Below are 12,550 nucleotides of genomic sequence, written 5' to 3'. Positions count from 1 at the left end.
CTTGATACGTTTCAAAATGACCAAAATGTTTCATAGGTCGTTTTGTTACAGAGCCAGTTAAGAAAAATAGCCGACCTACAAGCTCACACCATCCCGTTGCAGTGCTTGTAGATCTGGATGGAGAGCTAGATACCGACGTTCTACTACGATCCCCACAATGCACCTCGCGGATCATCAGCGGGAAACCAAAATGGCGAACACGCAAGGAGAAAATGATCCGTTTGTTATTTTTTGAAGCGCGCGTGAGGGTCGCATATTTTCGCATTGCACGTTCAAAGTGACTTTGGACGGCACGGGGGCGACACGGCGGCTCCAGGCTCTGTTCTGCTGTTTTATTGCACCAGTCGTTTTGTGGCAGCTGAAGTGACCGAATGAGGTAACGTTATTGTTGTCATCTCCATCACCATGTTTTTCTCTCCTTTTGGGAGGTGTGGACTGTGGGTTCGAGGGGTCCTTGGTCAAAATAAATCCTATCCTGACACTTGTACTTTGCATGATAATAATTAATAACTAACTGTAGCTGCAACACGTCCGGATATATTTCACATAAAATACAAATAATTCTTATTTTTCAGCTCGTAATATTATAAGTTAGTCCATTATTATTTTTGTGTGGCCATAATCTTGACCATGTTCAACCAGCGTACGAACAAAGGGAAGCACTGTGACTGATGAACAGTGCAGGAAAAGGACATTATTCCTGTGCTTTTGACAAACAATTGCATCGTGTTTTTTTTTATTTACACACTTAATTAAAAAAAAACGTGTTCTGTGCAACCTAATTAAGTTCAAGTGCAACACTTGCAACACCACCACGACAGACAGATGTCACTGGCGCTCCAGTTTTTGTGCATTTCCCTGCACACACTCCCCAAACAACAATGAGTTTCATTCTCTAAATGTGCACGGCAATGAGGGACTTATTTATTTTAACATGTTTGTCATTTCATTACAAAAGTGTCAGCTACATGATAAATCAGCTTGCCCATCAAAATTGCATGGGGAGGGGTTGATAGTAAACTGTGGTGCCTGGATGGGGTAAATGATATGGATGTCACCTTTATCTTCATCTGGATTTCCACTGTAAGATATTACATGAATGGCCCAATTGTATTCACATAATGATTCTGTAACCCATATGTGGTCAATTTTAATACGGTTATAGTACAGGAAAATGTTGCACATTCATTTTTCAATAAATATGAGTTACTTAGACACAATGGGAGAAAGAGGCATCAGTCATAGCCTCTCTACATGTGGTTTAAATTTAGTTAATATAAAATTAAAAATCTAACTTGATCATTTCATATATCCAGAGAAACTGTGGACCCCTTATCTGTCCATCAAAGAGCCCACCCACAGCGGCAGCCGCACACGGCGCCCCTGTCCCCTGCTAGCTTCTCTGCCAGGGAAGAGTATGGAGACGAGACCATGTTGTCTGACAGGTTCGAAGAGGGACAAGATGTCTTGGCCCGTTGGTCGGACGGTCTGTTCTACCTGGGTACTGTCACCAAGGTAGGTGGAGAGAGACAGAAGTCTGGAATACTGGTCAACTTTATGATTTTGTTACAAAAAAAAATTTCTGGCTGGCTGAAGTGTTGCTGTCCGGTGCTTTTTAAGTGTGAAGAAATTATGTTGTCTTATTAGTCCACACTGTTTAGCCAATAAACATTTCACGGGGAGCTAACTGCTGCTGAATTTGGACATGTTTTTGTTTCCAGATTGATAGGGACAAACAGCGATGCTTTGTGGTTTTTGAAGACCAGTCTAAGTCATGGGTTCTCTGGAAGGATATTGAGACAGGTATGTTATTGTACCAACAACCTCCCCATCGTCTTATATCTATAAATTAATGGAATCCCTGTCTCTCTGTGTATGTATCTGTCCTGAACATAACTCGGGCATCGTCTGACCAGTTGACTTGGCAATGTGTGTCACTGATGACCCGGGGATGTGTTGTGCAGAGTTGGAATTCGGTCAGACCAGCAGTTGTCCAGACCTATAAATCCTCTGTATCATATGTCTTTATGTGTCTGTCCGCGAGTCTGTCATTCTGAGTACTGACAACGGGTACAACGGCAACAAGTACATCAGGTATTGCATAACCAAATATGGCACCTTGTGTCATAGCACTTTTTAGTAGTGGGAAAATATATATTCCAAAAGGCCAAATTAATAAATAAGGAAAGGTAGAAAGCCACTTATAATGCAGAAGTCACTCAGTGTCTTTTGCATTATAACTTCATTATAACTTATGCATTATTTTTCTATATTAAATTATCTTTAGCTTAATGTTGCTGATTCTTTTTTTTATAATTTTTATTATCTGCTGTGCAACATGCCTGCCATGTTTCATTCATTCTTTGTTATTTTCTGTTTGCTTTATTTCGGTTGATTGGGTCCCTGCTGTCCTCTATCAGCCTTTCTCAGCCCAGAGTTATCTCTCTTCCTTTAGCCTTGACAGTTAACGGTCCACAGAATGGCTGGCTTCGGTACAGCAACAATTACATCATTGTGGATAGTAAAATGACGAGGCATTGCTTACCCAACCCGCCATCTCATTTGGCCTTACCCATTGATAAGAGTGGATGGGCGTAGACGAGGGCAGATTACTCTAGTTTGTGTGTTTGTATATGAGAGACAGGTCGGAGGCCTTAGGGAGATAGAATAGTAATTTCGTGCTAATCAGTCTAAAAGCGCCACATTTTGCACAGATGTAGCCCAGGGCATGCTCTAATGATTTAGCTAGGGTGCCCGAGTCGGCGACCTTCAGGGTCACCACAGCGGCCCAATCAAGTTGGGCTCCCATTGACTTTCTATACACTATTCGACAGGAGGAAAAATACATCTGCTTTAAGTAGGATGTGAGGGGTCTAACTAGGGGGTTGTCATGATTCTGAATCCATTGCAAGCATTTGTTTTGCACAAAAAACATCCCTTGGGCTATAAATGGCCCGACAAAACGCCCACACAACTGTGAAAAGTGATGACTCACTAAACCATCGTCTTAGTTTTTTGGGGCCATTTATAGCCCAAGGAATATGTTTTGTGCAAAACAAATGCTTGCAATGGATTCAGAATCATGACAAACCCCCAGTTAGACCCCTCACATCCTACTAGAGTAGATTTTCTTTCTGGGTATTTTCCTCCTGTATAGAAAGTCGATGGGAGCCCAACTTGATTTGGCCGCTGTGACGACCCTGAAGGTCGCCGACCCGGGCGCCCTAGCTAAATCATTAGAGCATGCCCTGGGATAAATATGTGCAAAATTTGGCGCTTTTAGACTGATTAGCACGAAAAAACCCTAAGGCCCCCGAATAACATACAAACTTTCAGGTTTAATGTCAAGAGCTAGGCAGAAAACGTGTGTGTGTGTGTATTTGTATTGCCACCTCCTGGCATAGGAGTCATTTCCTCTCAGGCAGGCTCATAACAGTGCCTTCAACATACTCTGTGTGTGTGGGGGGGGGGGAATCCTTGGGAAAGATCCATCATCTATCATTAATAATATATTGTATTTCAGTTGTTTAAAACAATCCTTCATGTTTGTTTCAGGTGATGAGGATGACGATGAGGATGAAGACGATGACATAGTCTGCTCCATATGCCAGGATGAGACTTCAGAGGAACCCAATGAGATTGTAATTTGTGATAAGTGTGGCCAAGGTAATGTAACCTGTCCTATCACGAGGATTGTTTCCACATTCTGGGTCCTGACTCTAGTGCACAGTTTCAATGGTAAATGGTACTTGTTTTCTTTAGGCTATCATCAGCTGTGTCACTCCCCCATCATTGATGCCACCGTCATTGACTCGGATGACAAGTGGCTGTGCCGTAAGTGTGAGCTTGCTGCTGTGCCTAAGGTATGGATAAACTACCAACCTGATTTTTTTTTATTATTTATGTATCCATCCATTCCATTAAACAGACTACAGTTAATGGAATAGATGGAACAAAATAGGCAGTGCAGAGTAATGTTGATCGATTCGTAATGTTGATCTGGCAATAAACCAAAATATACTCACAAATCATGGACCATGGTTACATGATATTAAGTGGCAAGAGCTTTTCAAATGTCCATTTGTCTGTGGTTAGAGGGTTGTGACAGTTGATTGAGCTTTTGCAGAGATCTTGTATTCACGTCAAGTTTCCCAAGAAGCCTTCTAGGGAAAAGGGGCTGTGTTAATGTGGGCTTCACTTCCTCCACACAGCTGATTCAAATCACTTAACAAATGAGTTGAATAAGCACCAAGTAATTGCCATGCAGAGATTCAGGTGTCACAGGCTTGCACCTTACAGCAACAGCAGCAACAGCAACCAGATGAAACACAGGACTCCTGTCCTGTGTTTCATCTTGGTCTACAGCTAAGAGGAACAGGAAGTGATGCCCAACTTTCATGCAAGGAATCATGGCCCTTACTGGGAAGTGTTTTGTGAGTTTTTCAATTCGAGTGGAAACATCTTATGGGACCAGCCAATGTATTCCATGTATCCATGTTTGTGATTAGCAGTGACCCCTGTGGTTTCACAGGCATGCTAGTCAACACAACTAGTAATGACAGTTGGAAGTTTCGCATAGCAAAGCATACATTTGACGATGGTAATCTTTGAGCGGTGCAAACCGCTCCTGCGTACTTTGACTCTGTTCTAATACGAAATGTAGTAGTACTTACAAGTACAAGGAGATCTTGACATCACTGACAGAACGGTCCATACAAAGAGAAATGTGTGTGTTGTGTTTTCATTTTTCATAATGCGAGTACGGTAATTGCTCTCATGTGCAAAAGATGTGTCTCTGACATGTTGCAGTGCTTTCTGTGTGATCTTGCAGTTTTCTCTAATCCTCAGGATTTGAGCCTCTTATACACTTACATTTAATTTCAAACGGCAAATAAAATATGAAAATCTAATTTGGAGACTGCCACAATTATTAATTTGCCACGATTATTTGATTTATTTTTTAAATATTTGTGTGCATCCCTAACTGATTGCTCTTCAGAATGTATGCTGTTGAAGTATGATTCCAGGCAGAATATTAATCAAACTCAAAGAAAGCTTTGGTTGTTGTCAGCATGCATTGCTGATAGAAATGTTGGGACCAAGCATTTTATTCATCAGTGGAATCACTTCTTAAAAGATTTTATCAATGGAACGATGTGTATTGCTAAAATGAACCGGGCAGCTCAGTTTATGATTGGGGCTCGGAGCGAGTGCCTCTGGCTAAACCAATGAATGGGGTTCCATCTGGTTAAAATATAGTATTTGTATATGTTGTGTGGTTTCTAGAGGGGCCGTACTCAGAGGACTGAAGTCCGTCAGCAGCAGCAGGAGTGGCAGTTGTCTCTGCCATACTCCCTGGAAGAGCTGGTGTGGGATCAGGGTCACAAGATTAATATGCAGGAGTGCTACTGCTACTGCGGGGTGGTAGGAGAGTGAGTAATATACTGTACTTGTCCTCCTGTACACAGTACACGCAATAGTGTGATGCGCATGAATACATTTATGTATGCACGTAGACACTAATCATATGGGAAACATTTGAGTTTCCACACAACAAAACAAAACCTATGCTCTCGGTCTTCCTTTAGGTGGTTTCAGAAGATGCTGCAGTGCAGCAGGTGTCAGCAGTGGTTTCATGAGGAATGTCTCCAGTGCCTACAAATGCCCTTGTTCTATGGAGACGGGTACAGATACCATACCTTATTTTTTTTACATGTAGAAATACACTGCTTCTTTTCCCCCAAAACATTAAATAAATCCCCTCATGCCCAAAATCGGGAGGCCATGGTTAAAGTTTTTAACATGCTTTAATATGTCTTGGCTTTAGAAAATGTGCTAGAATAACAATTGAATTAACATTGTGAAGGGTTAACATATTTTATACCCCTTTATGTCCTCAGGTTCTATCTGTTTATTTGCTCAGTTTGCAACTGTGGACCAGAGTACCTCAGCCGATTGCCTCTTAGTTGGTGAGTGCTGTGGCTATTAAATATCATAAACACTTAATACGCAAGTTTATGGCACTTTGTTTGCTACTAAGACTTGGCACTAATTCAATCTTGTACAGGGAGGAGGTGGTCCACCTCAGTTTGTACAACCTGAGTGTCATCCACAAGAAGAAGTACTTTGACTCTGAGACAGAACTCATGAACTACATCAACGACAACTGGGACTTGCTGCAGCTGGGAGAGGTCAGGCTACTAGTAACTAAATGATTCATTGTTGAACATCTGACTACCACTTTCAGGGATCAGGCAGGTGTTGGAGAACTATGTTTGAGTTAGAATTAAGTGTTGCATAATGCCTGAAATGGTTAATTTTGTGTCACACTATTGAAGTCACCAAATATGCAATGTTACATGCTGTAGCATGTTGGAATGGGATCAGTACTAGAAAATCCTGTGACTGTGATTGTGACTTTTGAAACCCTGTAGTGTACACATTGTTATAGATTATGGTATAATGTGATCAGCCTGCACTCTAGGCCTGGGATTCTGCTTAATTATTGTATTCTTATATATATTTTCAGTGAGATAGATATTTTGCTACAGCTTCGAAGCAATACAGTTACATTTCTCAAATATTTGGCATATTTAGCCGTCTCTCCTGTATGCTGTCTCTCCTCTACAGCTTGCTGACACTCCAATGGCAGTGCGTTTTGAACGTGTTCTTAAAGCGCTAACCAACAATAGCAACTTGTGAGTTTTTCAAACCATTGGTGTTATGCTGACAATTACTTGATAATGTAAAATACATATCCCCCTCCTGCTATATCTCCTTTTCCTCTTTTCCCCGCTGATTTCATTTCCTCTCTTCCTGCTGGCCATTATTTCCCATCTCCTCTTTCTTCACCTTACTCTCTCAAAACTATCCAGAACAGTTTTCACCTAGCAACCATCCGACTGCGGAACAAGGGCTGAGCCCAGGCTGTCACCAATGTTGTATAATTTGCAGACACATTCTGCCAATCAGGCATATCACTTTGTACATGTCTAGGGTATGGTCAGGTTGGGAAAGAATTTGAGAACTCTATCACAGAGTAATAGTAATAAAATTATTTGAGAACTCTAATTACCCGCTGCTTTTACTGCAACGTTTTCCCTTGCATTCTGCATTTTTTGCCTTCCATAGTGCCACAATTTGCACCTTTATTTTTATTGGATTTGTACATTTGATATGACTATATATGCCTTCCTGTTACTTGACCTGTTATGCGTTCCCTTCACTCTATTTTCTCTTCCCTATTCTAACTCTTCCTGTATCTGAAAAGTTGAAAGTTGTCACAACCCCCTTTGACCCCTTTTATTCTTTCTAATTCAGATTCATGTCAGGGAAGGAGGTAAAGAAGAAGAAGCATCTGTTTGGCTTGAGGGTCCGATACCCACCCGCTCCCCTGAGTTCTGAGGAGCACACCGGCCGAGAGCCAAGGAGGGGCTCGCACAAAATCACCTTGAAGGGACACAAGTCCTCCAGACCCCTGTCTAACACCAGGTAGGACAGGTCTCAGGAGCTTTCTTTATCAAATGTTACATAGATGTAGCTCGCACTATCCAAGACGTGTGTATGTCTTTTGCACCAGCAAATCTTGCAAACCACATCCCCATCGTTTTAATTGGTTATGCTGTCCTCACTTTGGCTGGGTGGAAGTGAAATGTGCCTGCTTGCAAGCCAGTCTGTTTACATTCTGTACTGAAGCTTGCTAGCTAATGTTAGCTAGCCTAATGTGCACATCATTGTCATGTTTTATGTGCAATTTGGAAACGGGAGATAAACCTAATCCGTCCACCATGGCAACTTAAAACGGTTCGCTCATCAAGGCGCAAAGTCATTGGCTGCTCAGTGTGGGCACTTATTGTATAATATTAATTTTAACGATCTAATATCGGAGGAGGAGGATAATTGCACTTCCTTTTTCTACTTGAATTAAGAATCATATCTCCTACCTAGCAGGTGCTGAGGTTGTCAGTTGAGTCTCTCGATCTTGACCTTTAATCACCAAATTCCTCCATATGTCATGAGTTGGAGATCTAATATTATGACGATTCATGGGCTTGTTTATTATTAATTCTTTTTTTATAGAGGGACACTGCATGTTTAGCATTATATCACAGTAAATATGCCAGTGCTTGCTATGTGGCAAATGTTCTACTATAAGCACGTTTTTTTGTTTTGTGATTTGATGATAATGCAATGTCATTACAGACAGAGTTCAGAGTTCACACACAGCCAGCCTCGTTACAATAGTTTCGCAATCGCTTTGCTGTGTTTTGATACGGTGCTATAGCCTTTTGGTATTGACACGCACGCACTTGTTTGAAACTGTGGTTCTTCAGGCAGAAATATCAGTGTCAGTGAATGCACTACAGTTGTATAGTTAACTGAAAACTTAAGAAGATCACTGATTTTTGTTTGTTTGGTGTTTTATTTTCAGAACTTCCAGCTTGTTAACCAACGGCACAGCAAAAAAAAGAAAGAGAAAGCAAGGAACACATTCTCTGGAGACTTTGGCTAAACTACGACGTTCCAGTGAACTCCTCTCCCAGGTCTGTGTGTGGTGGTAGTAGTAGGGGAGGGTGTTTACAACTTTAAGTGGGTATACTGAGTACTGACTGTATTTTCATAGTGTGACTGTAAAGAGTGTGGGAGGGAAAGCAACCGGGAAATTTTGTTTCTTTCCATATTCTTCCATAGGAAGTAAGGGAGCCTGTGCCAGTAGAAACCCATGCTCTGGATCTCTCCACCTCTAGCAAGTGAGTCAGCAGTACATGGAGCAGAAATTATCTAACTCCTCCTAAGTAATCATAACCCTTGTGACTGTGGCTAGTATAGTGAAACTGTTAGTATATAGTGCTTGTAACTTTACTGGAGAGACTGCACGGTTGCTCAAGCAAATACATTAATGTAATGTTCTTCCCACTCCACAGCAGCAGGAGTGACGGGTCTGGACTGTCATCTTGTACCTCAGATGCGGAGTCTATAGGAACCCTGAGCACCACAGAAACTACCTCAACAAGTTTTTCAATACAGTCCAGGTAAAGTATGTATTATTTAGCACAGTGCCACAGACTTGTTTGCCAATATTTAGTCCTTTTTATTATAATTTGAGTATGTAAATACAGTTATTACAGCTATTTTTTGTTTGCTGACTTTGAGACCTTTGAAAAGGGACAAGGATTGAGTTAAACTCAATCTTAAACTCAATCCTTGTCCCTTTTCCACACTTGTTCAGCCTCTGTGGCCCCAGTAAGAGACGTGCCACAGCTCGCATCATGCCCATCTCTGCGCCCCCCATAAAGAAAAAACGTGGAAGGCCACGACGGGCCTTGCAGCCCTCCAAGCCTGAGATCCCCCTTCCAAGCCACACTGATCCCAACAATCCTCACCTCTCAGCCCCGGACACCCCGGGCCCCCTTACTGGGCTCCACTCCACGGACTTGGTGCATGGCCTTGACCCTAACATGCAGCTCTCCCACCTTAAGACCTCCATCAGCAGCTATTTCGGGGCAGCAGGCCGCCTGGCCTGTGGTGAAAAGTACAGGGTCCTGGCCCGCCGGGTGACCCTGGATGGAAATGTCCAGTACCTGGTGGAATGGGAAGGAGTCACTGCCTCCTAGCTTTCTTATCATCATCGTCATCACTTGTAACCAGCTCTTATAACAGGTGTAGGACTCTGTGGGACCGTTTCCCTCTACCCTTATTGACTTTTGTGCAGTCCAGATGGGAATGAGTTACACAAGTGATGGTTACTTTAAACTAAAGCCTCCTGGGTTAAAGCAGTTCAATGTTATTACAGTCCATTGGAGTGTAAGGTAAAGAGTATCCTTTGAATGTTTTCCTTGTTTTGACTTTGACTGATTTTGACCAGTGGGCTTTTAGTGAACTGTTACAGTGTGTAACATTTCAAGCCCTGCTAAACTTACATTTCCATGGCATTTTGTTTTCTTCCTACATGTTCCCAAGCAGTTTAATGTAAAACAAAATGACAGACATCCATTTTTGGTAGAATGTAAAAATAGGTCTGGTAGTATGAATGGTGTTGGAATCTAGAGACAGAGGGGACATTCTTTTAGCCTGGCATGACCAGACTAATCTCACTGCGTAGATATTAGTCTGGAATCCCTGTGTGGATCTTGCATTTCCATGGGGCAAATAAAAAAAATGCTTCTGGTGATGAACCCTCCCCATATTTGCAAACTGGGCCCTGATTGGTGAACTTAGGGGGCAGAGAAATCCAATCACAACCGAGCGGGACTAGACCAAATCTCCAGAGGGCAATTTTTTATTTGTACTGGCAGATTTGTCTTGTCCAAGCTAACATTCTTTATCAAGGAACTCAACTATATATACGTTATGCACTGTGTATTCTGGCCAACAGAGTCACGTGCAGAGAGATCAACTACTTGTTAACATGATACCAAATGGGTTAAAATGTTCTCACATCAGTGTGCCCATCTTCTCTAGTCCTTGCTGTGAATGCCTCTTGTTGCCTTGAGTGGACCTGGCCTTTCAACGATTGTTGAAAGTTCTTTTTTGCAAGTAGAATGCAAAATAAGAGATAATGTTGTGCTGCTGCAGACCCGTTTATTTTATATATATATTTGTATTATGTCTATTAACATTATTATTTGTGTTCGGGTATGCCTCTCCAATCCAGAAAGGCATATTTTTCTGATTATAATTTTTACTAGATTGCACACATAAGTTGTCACCCGTTGACGCTTAGTCTGAGCTCATCGGTTCACTCAAAGCAGCGGCCATAGTTTTTATTTATCTTTAGCAAATGACATCATTTCCTGATGTTGGTCTCCCAAAACCAAGCATTAGTGTCATATCCTGAAAACTGCTAGCTCTAATGAACAGTGTTAATTCTGCATATAACACCTAATTTATACTTAGTTGCGTGCCAGTGTGATTTTTTTGTTTGTATTTTTTTGCGCTGCAGACAAGCTTGTAGATTAGCTACTGTATTTTCAGTGCGAGAAGCAATACACAACCAAGTATAAATCAGGCTTAAGTGTCCAATGTCAGAGGGATTTTGTTTTTTTCTTTGTAGGCATGTGCTTCCAGCTTCTGAGTAAAACCTTTTACTTAACAAAACTTCTTAATTTCAAATGATAAAAAATATATAAACCTTGTATAAGTATTTTTTCATGTTTTGTTTTACAAGTAAATTGTCTTTGTTTTGAACAAATATTATTCTCATTTAAAGTGTTTTGATTGGAAATTGTTAAAGTGACTGTTGACATTGTTTTTGTTTTTTTAATACTCCAATAAGTGAAGTGCAGCTTAATCGGAAAATGTAGTCGTCATGGTCCTGTACTGTTGTTTTACTTTTGAGCTGCCTATGCAAATCAGCCCTTAACAATACTTTAAAATAATTTATACGTACATTTCTGTCGTCATAGCTCTGTTTAGCTTGAAAAAGCAGGCAGCAACATTGACATTATATTAATACTTTACATGGATAACTGACTCAGGCTTTCTGTTGGTGCTATTTATTGTTTTTCATTCTAAGACTGTGCGCTTAGATTTAAAGTTTGCTTTTACTGCCAAGCTCACCTTGAACAGACTCAGGATAATTACTCAGAAACTTCACTGTATAACATCCAACGCCAGCATGTGTAGTGTGATTTAAAATGATCAACGATTGTGTCAGAATACTGTAGCATTTATTTAGACCATGATTTCTCTGCAAACTAGCTGCTTTTATTAGAGCAAAGTCAGTCTTGGTCCATTATTATTTTGAGTCAGTAAACAATCAAAATCACTGGATACCCCCATGTGCTTCAATGCAAAAGGTAATAATTCAATCACTATCTCTTTTTTGGAGATGTTTCTTTGTTTGATTACTGAGTAGAAAAAGTCATTGAGGTGATCAAGGGGATGGGCCTTTTTGACGATGATACCTCTTATTTAAAGTTGTCATACAGTACATTGAAGCTTTTCTCCTTTTTATCTTGCCAGTGTTAGAAACTAGGTCTTGTTTGTTACTGGCTTTGAGCAGGCTTCTACGGCCAAAGAATAAACATGTATTGTAAAGTCTACATAATTATGTTTCCTACAGTTGTGTTACATTTTATACATTACCATATAGGTGGACATGTTGCTTCCTAAACCGTTTTGTTAAATAATAAAAAAAATAAACATATTTTGAAGGTTTTGTCCTGAATTTGTTGAGTATATAAGGTATTTAGCTTTTTATGCACAAAACCCATTACGGTATATTGAAACAATTTCTCAAGCCTGACCACAGTGAATAGAAATGTATTTTGCCCAAAGCTACTGCAACTAGTGTTTTGGAACAGCAGTTCCATTTGGTTCCAATTGTACGCTCAGAAAATAAACACTGAGAATGTTAGTGTAGATTGGGATTCCAAATATTAAAAATGCATGCATATCAAATTGGGGTTTCCTTGAAATTAAAATTGAGAGGTTGAGAATCACTGCTGAGCCTGCCATGCCATAAAGATCTTCATCTTCTGTGGGCAAATATCAATTTGGGGGTACTTGATATGAAAACGTTTGAGAACCACTGAATTAAATGCAAAAA

General features: G+C 40.7%; 1 protein-coding gene across 1 annotated transcript; it reads left to right on the top strand.

Annotated features, from left to right (window-relative positions):
- Nucleotides 1-206: 206 nt before the first annotated feature.
- On the top strand, nt 207-12,137 carry mtf2 (metal response element binding transcription factor 2). The gene is made up of 15 exons (XM_080725233.1): nt 207-376; nt 1,317-1,515; nt 1,722-1,803; nt 3,556-3,666; nt 3,763-3,863; nt 5,287-5,432; nt 5,589-5,684; nt 5,901-5,969; nt 6,068-6,191; nt 6,631-6,698; nt 7,321-7,491; nt 8,432-8,543; nt 8,692-8,750; nt 8,925-9,032; nt 9,230-12,137. Exons 1-15 carry the CDS (start codon nt 372-374, stop codon nt 9,612-9,614), a joined length of 1,836 nt encoding a protein of 611 aa, XP_080581359.1. The 5' UTR covers nt 207-371; the 3' UTR covers nt 9,615-12,137.
- Nucleotides 12,138-12,550: the final 413 nt, after the last annotated feature.

The sequence above is a fragment of the Nannobrachium achirus genome (genome assembly GCF_963921795.1).
Source record: "Nannobrachium achirus genome assembly, chromosome: 5".
NCBI classification, from domain to species: domain Eukaryota; kingdom Metazoa; phylum Chordata; class Actinopteri; order Myctophiformes; family Myctophidae; genus Nannobrachium; species Nannobrachium achirus.
Note: the sequence above shows the minus strand (reverse complement) of the source record. Positions and strands in the feature narration are given on the sequence as shown.

What these genes read in the sequence shown, in the direction of transcription:
- mtf2 (XM_080725233.1), top strand. An exon ending in ACCTGGGTACTGTCACCAAG is followed by an intron (nt 1,516 to 1,721) that starts GTAGGTGGAGAG and finishes TTTTGTTTCCAG; the next exon opens with ATTGATAGGGACAAACAGCG. An exon ending in TACTGCGGGGTGGTAGGAGA is followed by an intron (nt 5,433 to 5,588) that starts GTGAGTAATATA and finishes GTCTTCCTTTAG; the next exon opens with GTGGTTTCAGAAGATGCTGC.